At 50.5% G+C, this 16,097-nt stretch overlaps 1 protein-coding gene across 2 annotated transcripts in view; it reads right to left on the bottom strand.

Annotated features, from left to right (window-relative positions):
* Positions 1–16,097, bottom strand: part of LOC119976574 (HEPACAM family member 2-like) — a 50,259-nt gene that overhangs the window by 11,886 nt on the left and 22,276 nt on the right. For both annotated transcript variants that reach the window (XM_038817171.1, XM_038817170.1), the window contains exons 2-4: positions 11,264–11,602; positions 3,769–4,044; positions 2,396–2,530 (exon numbers count right to left, since the gene is read on the bottom strand). In XM_038817171.1, coding sequence (XP_038673099.1) covers positions 2,396–2,530; positions 3,769–4,044; positions 11,264–11,602 — 750 coding nt within the window. The remainder of the gene's footprint in view (positions 1–2,395; positions 2,531–3,768; positions 4,045–11,263; positions 11,603–16,097) is intronic.

Genomic DNA, 16,097 nt, shown 5'->3' with positions numbered 1-16,097 from the left:
GTGCGTTAGTGTGTTAATGTGTCAGTGTTAGTGTGTCAGTGTTAGTGTGTTAGTGTGTCAGTGTTAGTGTGAGTGTCTAAGTGTGTTTGTGTTAGTGTGTTAGTGTGCCAGTGTTAGTGTGTTAGTGTTAGTGTGTTAGTGTGTTAGTGTGCCAGTGTTAGTGTGTTAGTGGTAGTGTGTTAGTGTGTTAGTGTTAGTGTGTTAGTGGTAGTGTTTTAGTGTGTTAGTGTTAGTGTGTTAGTGGTAGTGTGTTAGTGTGTTAGTGTTAGTGTGTTAGTGTGTCAGTGTTAGTGTGAGTGTCTAAGTGTGTTTGTGTTAGTGTGTTAGTGTTAGTGTGTTAGTGTTAGTGTGTTAGTGGTAGTGTGTTAGTGTGTTAGTGTTAGTGTGTTAGTGTGCCAGTGTTAGTGTGTTAGTGTTAGTGTGCCTGTGTGTCAGTGTTAGTGTGTTAATGTTAGTGTGTTAGCGTGTCAGTGTTAGTGTGAGTGTGTAAGTGTGTTTGTGTTAGTGTGCCAGTGTTAGTGTGTGTTAGTGTGTTTGTGTTAGTGTGTTAGTGTTAGTGTGTCAGTGTGTCAGTGTGTCAGTGTTAGTGTTAGTGTGTCAGTGTTAGTGTGTTTGTGTTAGTGTGTTAGTGTGTTAGTGTGAGTGTGTTAGTGTGCCGGTGTTAGTGTGCCAGTGTTAGTGTGTTAGTGTGTTAGTGTTAGTGTGTTAGTGTGTTAGTGTTAGTGTGTTAGTGTGTTAGTGTTAGTGTGTTAGTGTGTTAGTGTTAGTGTGTTAGTGTTAGTGTGTTAGTGTTAGTGTGCCAGTGTTAGTGTGTTAGTGTTAGTGTGTTAGTGTGCCAGTGTTAGTGTGTTAGTGTTAGTGTGTTAGTGTTAGTGTGCCTGTGTGTCAGTGTTAGTGTGTTAATGTTAGTGTGTTAGCGTGTCAGTGTTAGTGTGTCAGTGTTAGTGTGTTAGTGTTAGTGTGACAGTGTTAGTGTGTTAGTGTTAGTGTGTCCGTGTGTTAGTGTGTTAGCGTTAGTGTGTTAGTGTTAGTGTGTCCGTGTGTTAGTGTTAGTGTGTTAGTGCCTTAGTCTTTTAGTGTGTTAGTGCGTTAGTGTCAATGTGTTTGTGTTAATGTGTTAGTGTGTTAGTGTTTCCGTGTGTTAGTGTTGGTGTGTTAGTGTGCTAGTGTCAATGTGTTAGTGTTTCCGTGTGTTAGTGTATTAGTGTTGGTGTGTTAGTGTGCTAGTGTGTCAGTGTCAATGTGTTAGTGTGTCAGTGTGTTAGTGTGTTAATGTGTTAGTGCTAATGTGTTAGTGTGAGCGTGTTAATGTGTTAGTGTTAATGTGTTAATGTCAGTGTGTTAGTGTTAGTGTGCTGGTGTGTTAGCGTTAATGTGGTAGTGTGTTAGGGTTAGGGTTAGTGTGTTAGTGTTAATGCGTTAGGGTTAGTGTGTTAATGTGTTGGTGTTAGTGTCAATGTGTTAGTGTTAGCATGTTAGTGTTAATGTGTTAGGGTTAATGTGTGTGTGTTAGTGTCAATGTGTTAGTGTTAGCGTGTTAGTGTCAATGTGTTAGCATGTTAGTGTCAATGTGTTAGTGTTAGCGTGTTAGTGCCAATGTGTTAGTGTGTTAGTGTCAATGTGTTAGTGTTAGTGTGTTAATGTGTTGGTGTTAGTGTTAATGTGTTAGTGTGTTGGTGTCAATGTGTTAGTGTTAGCGTGTTAGTGTTAATGTGTTAGTGTGTTAATGTGTTGGTGTTAGTGTTAATGTGTTAGTGTGTTAGTGTCAATGTGTTAGTGTTAGCGTGTTAGTGTTAATGTGTTAGTGTTAATGTGTTAGTGTGTTAATGTGTTAGTGTGTTAATGTGTTGGTGTTAGTGTTAATGTGTTAGTGTGTTGGTGTCAATGTGTTGGTGTTAGCATGTTAGTGTAAATGTGTTGGTGTTAGCGTGTTAGTGTTAATGTGTTAGTGTGTTAATGTGTTAGTGTTAATGTGTTAGTGTGTTGGTGTCAATGTGTTGGTGTTAGCATGTTAGTGTAAATGTGTTGGTGTTAGCGTGTTAGTGTTAGCGTGTTAGTGTTAATGTGTTAGTGTGTTAATGTGTTGGTGTTAGTGTTAATGTGTTAGTGTGTTAGTGTCAATGTGTTAGTGTTAGCGTGTTAGTGTCAATGTGTTAGTGTTAGCATGTTAGTGATAATGTGTTAGGCTTAATGTTCGTGTGTTAGTGTCAGTGTGTTAGTGTATTAGTGTCAATGTGTTAGTGTTAGCGTGTTAGTGTTAGCGTGTTAGTGTGTTAGTGTCAATGTGTTAGTGTTAGCATGTTAGTGATAATGTGTTAGTGTTAGTGATAATGTGTTGGTGTTAGTGTGTTAGTGTTAGTGTTGTTTAGTTCGCACACAATTGCTGTGTACATACCACAATCCTTAGAGCTTTGTAATGCTTCTTTCTTCCATCGGAAACAGAAAACAATGATGATGATATATCCGAGATATCCAGGGTATCCTCCATAACCAATGTAGTAGTGTTGTGTAGTGACTGACGCTGTAGTTGCTGGTTCAAAATGGAATATGTTGGTGAATATTGGGCACTGCCAGAGGAACACAACATTTCATCTGCTCACCTGTGTCAATTGAAAAGCTCACCTGGAGGACTGTTTCCCCTTCTAATCTCACCTTTCCTTTCCAACTGAAACCTCCTTCAACCTGGCAGCCTTTTCACAATCATTAGGAAAATATTCAGTCCTTTCTGAATCCTGTCACTCAATTGGCATCAAACACGTGTCTTGGCAAAAGCGTATACACCCACAGAAAAGCCCTTCCCTTATATCAAGTGTTCACATACCGTGGCCTTCTTCCAGGAACAAGAGATCTTCCAGTTCCCAAGCTCTCCTGCCACCCCGTTAGATAATGGTATCTCAGCCCTATCCATCAGTCTTTATTTTATAAACAGAACAGCTCACTCTAATCCCAGTGAGTTTGTGTGTTTTTAAATGTGCTCAGTCAAGTCATTACCTATCCAATTCCTGCTACTTGTGCATACATGGCCTTTGTTTGCTTTGAGGAATGCAGCTTCTGGCTGTTTTATAAACACACTGCTCTGAGCTGTAGAATGGACGAGCTCCAATTTCTCCACAATGAACTCCTCACTCTGACCCACTCTCCATCTCCCGATTCCCAGAATGAGGAACGTGCTCCCACCGACTCCATTCCCTGGACACCAATCACCCGCTTACTAAATCAAAAATCGATTGTTGATAAAGAGAGCGGAAAGTTGATCAATTCACATTTCTCAATTGCTAATGTGGTGTCAAAGGTCACAGGCTTACACTGCCAGAAGGGTGTCAAAGGTCACAGGTTACACTGCCAGTGGTCTGAAAGTCACGGGGTTACACTGCCAGTGGTCTGAAAGTCACGGGGTTACACTGCCAGTGGGTGTCAAAGGTCACAGGGTTACACTGCCAGTGTGGTGTCAAAGGTCACAGGGTTACACTGCCGGTGTGGTGTCAAAGGTCACAGGTTACACTGCCAGTGGTCTGAAAGTCACGGGGTTACACTGCCAGTGGTCTGAAAGTCACGGGGTTACACTGCCAGTGGGTGTCAAAGGTCACGGGGTATACACTGCCGGTGTGGTGTCAAAGGTCACAGGGTCACACTGCCAGTGTGGTGTCAAAGGTCACAGGGTTACACGGCCGGTGTGGTGTCAAACCACTCTGAGAATATTGGGAGTGCAGTGACGATGAATTTACATCTGGACTGAGCAGGTTTGAATGAGTTGGGTGAGACACTTACGGCAGAATGCTAAAACAAAGTCTGTATGATTCCGGCTGATTCGGTTGGCCGCCGTGCAGGTGTAAACACCGACATCCGTCTCTTGTGCATTCACCAGAGTCAAGGAGCTGTTGTTGTGCGAGAGCTGGTAGTTAACTCCATGTGGCAGAGGCCGTCCACATCTGTACCAGCTGTACCGGACCAGGTTTCCCTCTGAGACAGAGCATTGGAGGGTCACATTGCCTCCTGTCTGAGGAACCTTTGGAACAGGTTCAATGTGCGGTTTACACACAGCCACTGTGAGGACAAAGACAGAAGGTTTAATCCAGGGAACTGAATATTCCAAACCACCTCCATTGGTAACTGGGAATCTCGGCATCCGGGAGCGAATTCGAACCCAATCCACCAGGAGGAGAATGAAGAGGATATTTAATCTCGGTCATTTTAATCTCCCGTTCAATCAGATCTTCAGTCTGATCCTGTGGGATCTCAGACTGGGAACCGAGGTTAGAATTACACTTAAATATTTCCCGACAGACAAATTGTACAATTAGACAGTCCAACCTGCAGGAGTCTAACCGACCAAACTGTCTCCAGACAGAAGATTCCCAAAGAGGGAAATTGAAAAAATGAATCTTTGAACTTCAATGGAATTGAGTTAACCCAATATCTTTCCGAAACGTCATATCAATACTCTATGGCTGGTAAGTTTATTAACCTGTAACAGACTCTGACTAAAATCTTAAACAAGGCTTTCTGAAGATATGAAATGATTTTCTCAGGGTCAGTCTGTGATTCAGAAAATCTTACTGATCAATTCCAAACCCAGCTATTGCTGATGGAGCAGAGATTTGGGTAGATTATCCTTTCCCCCCAGCCTGTGACTGCCCACATTGGCTCTCCAGCTGTGGGACGGTAAGACAGGAAAGGCCTCTGAACATAGAACATAGAAGACAGAACATACAGTGCAAAAGGAGGCCATTCGGCCCATCGAGTCTGCACCGACTGACTTAAGCCCTCACTTCCACCATATCCCCATAACCCAATAACCCCTCCTGACGTTGTTGGACACTAAAGGGCAATTTATCATGGCCAATGCACCTAACCTGCACATCTTTGGACTGTGGGAGGAAACCGGAGCACCCGGAGGAAACCCACGCACACACGGGGAGAACGTGCAGACTCCACACAGACAGTGACCCAGCCGGGAATCGAACCTGGGACCCTGGCACTGTGAAGCCACAGTGCTATCCACTTGTTCTACTGTTCTGCCCCTATACCCCGAGACCAACAAGCCAACTGCTCCTGGGAAACAGTGGCAGGATGGCCAAGAACCCCAGCCCCACTAATCCCATTTTCCAGCACTTGGCCCATCGCCCTGGACTTGACGGCAGTGAATCAGTCTATACTCCTTAAATCTGTCCGATTCAACCACCCTCTCTGGCAGCGAGCTCCAGGCTGCCAACACGATCTGGGTGAAGGGGCATCTCCTCAACTTCTCTCTTAGCCTCCTCCCTCAGAACTCACAGCTATGCCCCCAGGTTATTGACCCCTCTACTAATTAAAAAATGAGGGTCAATGGGAGTGTGATGGAGAGAGGGAGGGTCAATGGGAGTGTGATGGAGGGACGGAGGGTCAATGGGAGTGTGATGGAGGGACGGAGGGTCAATGGGAGTGTGATGGAGGGAGGGAGGGTTAGTGAGAGTGTGATGGAGGGACGGAGGGTCAGTGAGAGTGTGATGGAGGGACGGAGGGTCAGTGAGAGTGTGATGGAGGGAGGGAGGGTCACTGGGAGTGATGGAGGGGGAAGGGTCAATGGGAGTGTGATGGAGGGAGGGAGGGTCACTGGGAGTGATGGAGGGAGGGAGGGTCAATGGGAGTGGAATGGAGGGAGGGAGGGTCAGTGAGAGTGTGATGGAGGGAGGGAGGGTCACTGGGAGTGATGGAGGGAGGGAGGGTCAATGGGAGTGTGATGGAGAGAGGGAGGGTCAATGGGAGTGTGATGGAGGGAGGAAGAGTCAATGGGAGTGTGATGGAGGGGGAAGGGTCAATGGGAGTGATGGAGGGAGGGAGTGTCAATGGGAGTGTGATGGAGGGAGGGAGGGTCAATGGGAGTGTGATGGAGGGAGGGAGGGTCAATGGAGTGGAATGGAGGGAGAGGGGTCAATGGGAGTGATGGAGGAAGGGAGGGTTAGTGAGAGTGTGATGGAGGGAGGGAGGGTTAGTGAGAGTGTGGTGGAGGGAGGGTCAATGGGAGTGATGGAGGGAGGGAGGGTCAATGGGAGTGATGGAGGGAGGGAGGGTCAATGGGAGTGTGATGGAGGGAGGGAGGGTCAATGGGAGTGATGGAGGGAGGGAGGGTCAATGGGAGTGTGATGGAGGGAGGGAGGGTCAATGAGAGTGTGATGGAGGGAGGGAGGGAGGGTCAATGAGAGTGTGATGGAGGGAGGGAGGGTCAATGGGAGTGATGGAGGGAGGGAGGGTCAATGAGAGTGTGATGGAGGGAGGGAGAGGGGTCAATGGGAGTGTGATGGAGGGAGGGAGGGTCAATGGGAGTGTGATGGAGGGACGGAGGGTCAATGGGAGTGATGGAGGGAGGGAGGGTCAATGGGAGTGATGGAGGGAGGGAGGGTCAGTGAGAGTGTGATGGAGGGAGGGAGAGGGGTCAATGGGAGTGTGATGGAGGGAGGGAGGGTCAATGAGAGTGTGATGGAGGGAGGGAGGGTTAGTGAGAGTGTGATGGAGGGAGGGAGGGTCAATGGGAGTGTGATGGAGGGAGGGAGGGTCAATGGGAGTGTGATGGAGGGAGGGAGGGTCAGTGAGAGTGTGATGGAGGGAGGGAGGGTCAATGGGAGTGATGGAGGGACGGAGGGTCAATGGGAGTGTGATGGAGGGAGGGAGGGTCAATGGGAGTGTGATGGAGGGAGGGAGGGTCAATGGGAGTGTGATGGAGGGAGGGAGGGTTAGTGAGTGTGATGGAGGGAGGGAGGGTCAATGGGAGTGATGGAGGGACGGAGGGTCAATGGGAGTGTGATGGAGGGAGGGAGGGTCAATGGGAGTGTGATGGAGGGAGGGAGGGTCAATGGGAGTGATGGAGGGAGGGAGAGGGGTCAATGGGAGTGTGATGGAGGGAGGGAGGGTCAATGAGAGTGTGATGGAGGGAGGGAGGGTTAGTGAGAGTGTGATGGAGGGAGGGAGGGTCAATGGGAGTGATGGAGGGAGGGAGGGTTAGTGAGAGTGTGATGGAGGGAGGGAGGGTTAGTGAGAGTGTGATGGAGGGAGGCAGGGTCAATGGGAGTGTGATGGAGGGAGGGTCAATGGGAGTGATGGAGGGAGGGAGGGTCAGTGACAGTGTGATGGAGGGAGGGAGGGTCAATGGGAGTGTGATGGAGGGAGGGAGGGTCAGTGAGAGTGTGATGGAGGGAGGGTCAATGGGAGTGATGGAGGGAGGGAGGGTCAGTGCGAGTGTGATGGAGGGGGAAGGGTCAATGGGAGTGATGGAGGGAGGGAGGGTCAGTGAGAGTGTGATGGAGGGAGGGAGGGTCAATGGGAGTGATGGAGGGAGGGAGGGTTAGTGAGAGTGTGATAGAGGGAGGGAGGGTCAATGGGAGTGTGATGGAGGGAGGGAGGGTCAGTGAGAGTGTGATGGAGGGAGGGAGGGTCAATGGGAGTGTGATGGAGTGAGGGAGGGTTAGTGAGAGTGTGATGGAGGGAGGGAGGGTCAATGGGAGTGATGGAGGGAGGGAGGGTCAATGGGAGTGATGGAGGGAGGGAGGGTTAGTGAGAGTGTGATGGAGGGAGGGAGGGTTAGTGAGAATGTGATAGAGGGAGGGGGTCAGTGAGAGTGTGATGGAGGGAGGGAGGGTCAATGGGAGTGTGATGGAGGGAGGGAGGGTTAGTGAGAGTGTGATGGAGGGAGGGAGGGTTAGTGAGAGTGTGATGGAGGGAGGGAGGGTCAATGGGAGTGAAGGAGGGAGGGAGGGTCAGTGAGAGTGTGATGGAGGGAGGGAGGGTCAATGGGAGTGATGGAGGGACGGAGGGTCAATGGGAGTGATGGAGGGAAGGAGGGTCAATGGGAGTGTGATGGAGGGAGGGAGGGTCAATGGGAGTGTGATGGAGGGAGGGAGGGTCAATGGGAGTGTGATGGAGGGAGGGAGGGTTAGTGAGAGTGTGATGGAGGGAGGGAGGGTCAATGGGAGTGTGATGGAGGGAGGGAGGGTTAGTGAGAGTGTGATGGAGGGAGGGAGGGTCAGTGAGAGTGTGATGGAGGGAGGGAGGGTCAATGGGAGTGATGGAGGGAGGGAGGGTCAATGGGAGTGATGGAGGGAGGGAGGGTTAGTGAGAGTGTGATAGAGGGAGGGAGGGTCAATGGGAGTGTGATGGAGGGAGGGAGGGTCAATGGGAGTGATGGAGGGAGGGAGGGTCAATGGGAGTGTGATGGAGGGAGGGAGGGTCAATGGGAGTGATGGAGGGAGGGAGGGTTAGTGAGAGTGTGATGGAGGGAGGGAGGGTTAGTGAGAATGTGATAGAGGGAGGGGGTCAGTGAGAGTGTGATGGAGGGAGGGAGGGTTAGTGAGAGTGTGATGGAGGGAGGGAGGGTCAATGGGAGTGTGATGGAGGGAGGGAGGGTTAGTGAGAGTGTGATGGAGGGAGGGAGGGTCAATGGGAGTGATGGAGGGAGGGAGGGTTAGTGAGAGTGTGATGGAGGGAGGGAGGGTCAATGGGAGTGTGATGGAGGGAGGGAGGGTCAATGGGAGTGATGGAGGGACGGAGGGTCAATGGGAGTGATGGAGGGAGGGAGGGTCAATGGGAGTGTGATGGAGGGAGGGAGGGTCAATGGGAGTGATGGAGGGAGGGAGGGTCAATGGGAGTGTGATGGAGGGAGGGAGGGTCAGTGAGAGTGTGATGGAGGGAGGGAGGGTCAATGGGAGTGATGGAGGGAGGGAGGGTCAGTGAGAGTGTGATGGAGGGAGGGAGGGTCAAAGGGAGTGTGATGGAGGGAGGGAGGGTCAATGGGAGTGTGATGGAGGGAGGGAGGGTTAGTGAGATTGTGATGGAGGGAGGGAGGGTTATTGAGAGTGTGATGGAGGGAGGGAGGGTTAGTGAGAGTGTGATGGAGGGAGGGAGGGTCAATGGGAGTGATGGAGGGAGGGAGGGTTAGTGAGAGTGTGATGGAGGGAGGGAGGGTCAGTGAGAGTGTGATGGAGGGGGAAGGGTCAATGGGAGTGATGGAGGGAGGAAGGGTCAATGGGAGTGTGATGGAGGGAGGGAGGGTCAATGGGAGTGATGGAGGGAGGAAGGGTCAATGGGAGTGATGGAGGGAGGGAGGGTTAGTGAGAGTGTGATGGAGGGAGGGAGGGTCAATGGGAGTGTGATGGAGGGAGGGAGGGTTAGTGAGAGTGTGATGGAGGGAGGGAGGGTTAGTGAGAGTGTGATGGAGGGAGGGAGGGTTAGTGAGAGTGTGATGGAGGGAGGGAGGGTTAGTGAGAGTGTGATAGAGGGAGGGAGGGTCAATGGGAGTGATGGAGGGAGGGAGGGTTAGTGAGAGTGTGATGGAGGGAGGGAGGGTTAGTGAGAGTGTGATGGAGGGAGGGAGGGTTAGTGAGAGTGTGATGGAGGGAGGGAGGGTTAGTGAGAGTGTGATGGAGGGAGGGAGGGAGGGTCAATGGGAGTGTGATGGAGGGAGGGAGGGGGTCAGTGAGAGTGTGATGGAGGGAGGGAGGGTCAATGGGAGTGTGATGGAGGGAGAGGGGTCAATGGGAGTGTGATGGAGGGAGGGAGGGTCAATGGGAGTGATGGAGGGAGGGAGGGTTAATGGGAGTGTGATGGAGGGAGGGAGAGTCAATGGGAGTGGAATGGAGGGAGGGAGGGTCAGTGAGAGTGTGATGGAGGGAGGGAGGGTCAATGGGAGTGATGGAGGGACGGAGGGTCAATGGGAGTGATGGAGGGAGGGAGGGTCAGTGAGAGTGTGATGGAGGGAGGGAGGGTTAGTGAGAGTGTGATGGAGGGAGGGAGGGTCAATGGGAGTGTGATGGAGGGAGGGAGGGTCAATGGGAGTGATGGAGGGAGGGAGGGTTAGTGAGAGTGTGATGGAGGGAGGGAGGGTTAGTGAGAGTGTGATGGAGGGAGGCAGGGTCAGTGAGAGTGTGATGGAGGGAGGGAGGGTCAATGGAGTGTGATGGAGGGAGGGAGGGTCAATGGGAGTGGAATGGAGGGAGGGAGGGTCAATGGGAGTGTGATGGAGGGAGGGAGGGTCAATGGGAGTGTGATGGAGGGAGGGAGGGTCAATGGAGTGGAATGGAGGGAGAGGGGTCAATGGGAGTGATGGAGGAAGGGAGAGTCAATGGGAGTGATGGAGGGTCAATGGGAGTGGAATGGAGGGAGGGAGGGTTAGTGAGAGTGTGATGGAGGGAGGGAGAGTCAATGGGAGTGGAATGGAGGGAGGGAGGGTCAGTGAGAGTGTGATGGAGGGAGGGAGGGTCAATGGGAGTGATGGAGGGACGGAGGGTCAATGGGAGTGATGGAGGGAGGGAGGGTCAGTGAGAGTGTGATGGAGGGAGGGAGGGTTAGTGAGAGTGTGATGGAGGGAGGGAGGGTCAATGGGAGTGTGATGGAGGGAGGGAGGGTCAATGGGAGTGATGGAGGGAGGGAGGGTTAGTGAGAGTGTGATGGAGGGAGGGAGGGTTAGTGAGAGTGTGATGGAGGGAGGCAGGGTCAGTGAGAGTGTGATGGAGGGAGGGAGGGTCAATGGAGTGTGATGGAGGGAGGGAGGGTCAATGGGAGTGGAATGGAGGGAGGGAGGGTCAATGGGAGTGTGATGGAGGGAGGGAGGGTCAATGGGAGTGTGATGGAGGGAGGGAGGGTCAATGGAGTGGAATGGAGGGAGAGGGGTCAATGGGAGTGATGGAGGAAGGGAGAGTCAATGGGAGTGATGGAGGGTCAATGGGAGTGGAATGGAGGGAGGGAGGGTTAGTGAGAGTGTGATGGAGGGAGGGAGAGTCAATGGGAGTGGAATGGAGGGAGGGAGGGTCAGTGAGAGTGTGATGGAGGGAGGGAGGGTCAATGGGAGTGTGATGGAGGGAGGGTCGTTGGGAGTGATGGAGGGTCAATGGGAGTGGAATGGAGGGAGGGAGGGTCAGTGAGAGTGTGATGGAGGGAGGGAGGGTTAGTGAGAGTGTGATGGAGGGAGGGAGGGTCAATGGGAGTGTGATGGAGGGAGGGAGGGTCAATGGGAGTGGAATGGAGGGAGGGAGGGTCAATGGGAGTGTGATGGAGGGAGGGAGGGTCAATGGGAGTGGAATGGAGGGAGGGAGGGTCAATGGGAGTGTGATGGAGGGAGGGAGGGTCAATGGAGTGGAATGGAGGGAGGGAGGGTCAATGGGAGTGTGATGGAGGGAGGGAGGGTCAATGGGAGTGTGATGGAGGGAGGGAGGGTCAATGGAGTGGAATGGAGGGAGGGAGGGTCAATGGGAGTGTGATGGAGGGAGGGAGGAGACATGGACTGAAACCCAGTTACCATTGACGGTCAGGAATACAGAGCTCCTGCGTGATTTTCCATCCGCCATTGTAACGTCAAGCTCATACACCCCCTCATCGGCTCGCTGCAGCCCCTTCAGCCATAATTCCGAGGTGGATCTGGAGAAGTTGACTCTGTCTTTGAAAGTCTCTGGGATGTACGGCGAGGGGGAGCTCGGTGAATATATCAGGATGGATCTGGCTGTCTTGTTCTGTATGAGCCTCCATTCCAAACTAAAGACGTCAGTTGGTTGAGAGAGGTTTTGTTTTAGCGGAAGCCGTACGGTTTGGTGAATAATTCCATCCAACATTTGTTGTTGTTTCTCTGCAAAGACCGACCCTACCAAGAACGTGTCAATACGATTAAATATATCATTAAATATATCGTTAAATATATCGTTAAATATATCATTAAATATATCATTAAATATATCATTAAATATATCGTTAAATATGTCGTTAAATATATCATTAAATATATCATTAAATATATCGTTAAATATATCGTTAAATATATCATTAAATATATCATTAAATATATCATTAAATATATCATTAACCATCTCCACCCTTCACTCATTCAATAAAAGATAAATATTCTACTCCGGGAAGAGTTGAGTTTTTGACACCAATGTTCATTTAGAACTGGTTTCAATGACCTTTTACTGTGTTTCAATAATGACCTGTCACCCATTCTGTCGGTCGGTTGGAGAGAGGAGGGTCAGAGAAAGAGTGAAGGGGAAGAAAGACAATAATTGAATCCCCACAGTGCAGAGAGAGGCTATTTGGCCCATTGACATTGTACCGACCCTCTGAAGGAGTATCCTACCTCGGCCTACTGCCCTGCCCTATACCCGGAGCCTTACCTAACCCGCATATCTTTGGATTAGTGGGAGGAAACCGGAGCACCCGGAGGAAACCCACGCAGACACGGGGAGAAGGTGCAGACTCCACACAGACTCGAGGCCGGAATTGAACCAAGAGCCCTGGAGCTGCGAGGTAGCAGTGCTAATCGCTGTGCTACCATGTCACTCTGACAGACCGTGAGGATGAGGGAGTGAGAGAGAAAGGAAATGGGAGTGTGTGAAACAGGGTAGGGAGGGAGAGAGGGGACGCTGGTGTGGGGGAGAGAGTGTTGGGGAGAGAGGGTGAGGGAAATAGGTGGAAAGACTGGGATAGAGGAGTTTAATAGATAGCATCGTCCCATCCGATTGCCCAATAGGGAACGAGCATGGGATCTCGGGGAAGAGAGGGGGCTGTTTTCCGAGTGCTGGGAATGACGAATTGATTATAGTTCTCGTGCATAGTTTGGAATTCATCATCAAGCCATCGGTAGTTAGTGAGCTAACTACCGCCCAACAATTATTACAGTTATGACACTGGCAATGAGGAAAAACAACAGGGACTGTGATTGCACTGGAGAAAGTGATTTCAATCACGTACTGTGACACGGGTTTGTGAACAAGTGCAACTGGGAAAAGTGAAAATTACTCACTTCTCTCTTCGCAACATGAGAATGTTTTGATGCTGCTGCGGAGGACTGGGTAACGTATGCGGAATGCTTGGAGTATTTTTTCCAGGGGAATGGAATAGGCGGGGAGGATGGGATTAACGTTATATTGTTGACTGCATGTAGGTCGTAGATATATGAGTTTAACATCCCCGGATGCTCCAATGCAAGGACATTTGCAGAGTTTGTTGAACTGGCAAATGGACATATGTTCCTCAACCCTCATTCTTATACAAAGGTATAATTACCACCCCATGGGGAGTTGTTCGAGTCCGGGGGGTGTTAGGGTAAGGGATGGTGTTGTTGAGGGTCACAGGTTGTGGTTGTTGGGGGTCGGGGGTGTGGGGGTGGGATTGGGGGTCAGCGGGTGCATGGGTGGGGATAAGTGGTGGGGTTGGGGGTCAGGGGGTGTAGTGTTGGGGGTCAGGTGTTGTGGGGTCAGGGGGCATGATATTGGGGTCAGGGGGTGTGGGATTGGGGTCAGGGGGTGTGGTGTTGCGGTCAGGGGGTGAGGAGTTGGGGTCAGGGGGTGAGGAGTTGGGGTCAGGGGGTGTGGTGTTGGGGTCAGGGGGATTGGGGTCAGGGGGTGTGGTGTTGGGGTCAGGGGGATTGGGGTCAGGGGGTGTGGTGTTGCGGTCAGGGGGTGTGGGATTGGGGTCAGGGGGTGAGGAGTTGGGGTCAGGGGGTGTGGTGTTGGGGTCAGGGGGATTGGGGTCAGGGGGTGAGGAGTTGGGGTCAGGGGGTGTGGTGTTGGGGTCAGGGGGATTGGGGTCAGGGGGTGTGGTGTTGCGGTCAGGGGGTGAGGAGATAGATAGAGATAGAGAAATACAGCACAGAACAGGCCCTTGGGCCCATGATGTTGTGCCGAACTTTTGTCCTAGGTTAATCATAGAATTTTGGACAATTTTTCATGGCCAATCTACCCAACCTGCACATCTTTGGACTGTGGGAGGAAACCGGAGCACCCGGAGGAAACCCACGCAGACACGGGGAGGATGTGCAGACTCCACACAGACAGTGACCCAAGTCGAAATCGAACTTGGGACCCTGGAGCTGTGAAGCAATTGTGCTATCCACAATGCTACCGTGCTGCCCTTAAGAAGTTAACACTCCGTTATTCTACCCTAATCCATGTACCTATCCAATAGCCGCTTGAAGGTCCCTAACGTTTCCGACTCAACTACTTCCACAGGCAGTGCATTCCATGCCCCCACTACTCTCTGGGTAAAGAACCTACCTCTGACATCCCCTCTATATCTTCCACCATTTATCTTAATTTTATGTCCCCTTGTAATGGTGTGTTCCACCCGGGGAAAAAGTCTCTGACTATCTACTCTATCTGTTCCCCTTCTCATCTTATAAACCTCTATCAAGTCGCCCCTCATCCTTCTCCGTTCTAATGAGAAAAGGCCTAGCACCCTCAACCTTTCCTCGTAAGACCAACTCTCCATTCCAGGCAACATCCTGGTAAATCTCCTTTGCACCTTTTCCAAAGCTTCCACATACTTCCTAAAATGAGGTGACCAGAACTGCACACAGTACTCCAAATGTGGCCTGACCAAGGTTTTGTACAGCTGCATCATCACCTCACGGCTCTTAAATTCAATCCCTCTGCTAATGGAACGCTAGCACACCATTGGCCTTCTTCACAGCTCTATCCAACTGAGTGGCAACTTTCAAAGATCTATGAACATAGACCCCAAGATCTCTCTGCTCCTCCACATTGCCAAGAACCCTACCGTTAACCCTGTATTCCGCATTCCTATTTGTCCTTCCAAAATGGACAACCTCACACTTGTCAGGGTTAAACTCCATCTGCCACTTCTCAGCCCAGCTCTGCATCCTATCTATGTCTCTTTGCAGCCGACAACAGCCCTCCTCACTATCCACAACTCCACCAATCTTCGTATCATCTGCAAATTTACTGACCCACCCTTCAACTCCCTCATCCAAGTCGTTAATGAAAATCACAAACAGCAGAGGACCCAGAACTGATCCCTGTGGTCCACCACTGATAACTGGGCTCCAGGCTGAATATTTGCCATCCACCACCACTCTCTGTCTTCTTTCGGTTAGCCAGTTTGTTATCCAACTGGCCAAATTTCCCACTATCCCATGCCTCCTTACTTTCTGCACAAACCTACAATGGGGAACCTTATCAAATGCCTTACTAAAATCCATGTACACTACATCCACTGCTTTACCTTCATCCACATGCTTGGTCACCTCCTCAAAGAATTCAATAAGACTTGTAAGGCAAGACCTACCCCTCACAAATCCGTGCTGACTATCCCTAATCAAGCAGTGCCTTTCCAGATGCTCAGAAATCCTATCCCTCAGTAACCTTTCCATTACTTTGCCTACCACCGAAGTAAGATTAACTGGCCTGTAATTCCCAGGGTTATCCCTATTCCCTTTTTTGAACAGGGGCACGACATTCGCCACTCTCCAATCCTCTGGTACCACCCCTGTTGACAGCGAGGACGAAAAGATCATTGCCAACGGCTCTGCAATTTCATTTCTTGCTTCCCATAGAATCCTTGGATATATCCCGTCAGGCCCAGGGGGCTTGTCTATCCTCAAGTTTTTCAAAACGCGCAACACATCTTCCTTCCTGACAAGTATCTCCTTGAGCTTATCAGTCTGTTTCACACTGTCCTCTCCATCAATATGGCCCCTCTCGCTTGTAAATACTGAAGAAAAATACTTGTTCAAGACCTCTCCTATCTCTTCAGACTCAATACACAATCTCCCGCTACTGTCCTTAATCGGACCTACCCTCGCTCTAGTAATTCTCATATTTCTCACATATGTGTAAAAGGCCTTGGGGTTTTCCTTGTTCCTACCTGCCAAAGATTTTTCATGCCCTCTCTTAGCTCTCCTAATCCCTTTAGAACATAGAACATAGAACGATACAGCGCAGTACAGGCCCTTCGGCCCTCGATGTTGCACCGACATGGACAAAAACTAAAGCCCATCTAACCTACACTATGCCCTTATCATCCATATGCTTATCCAGTAAACTTTTAAATGCCCTCAATGTTGGCGAGTTCACTACTGTTGCAGGTAGGGCATTCCACGGCCTCACCACTCTTTGCGTAAAAAACCCACCTCTGACCTCTGTCCTATATCTATTACCCCTCAATTTAAGGCTATGTCCCCTCGTGCTAGCCACCTCCATCCGCGGGAGAAGGCTCTCACTGTCCACCCTATCTAACCCTCTGATCATTTTGTATGCCTCTATTAAGTCACCAGTTAACCTTCATCTCTCTAACGAAAACAACCTCAAGTCCATCAGCCTTTCCTCATAAGATTTTCCCTCCAT

Source organism: Scyliorhinus canicula, chromosome 13 (genome assembly GCF_902713615.1).
Source record: "Scyliorhinus canicula chromosome 13, sScyCan1.1, whole genome shotgun sequence".
NCBI lineage: Eukaryota > Metazoa > Chordata > Chondrichthyes > Carcharhiniformes > Scyliorhinidae > Scyliorhinus > Scyliorhinus canicula.
Note: the sequence above shows the minus strand (reverse complement) of the source record. Positions and strands in the feature narration are given on the sequence as shown.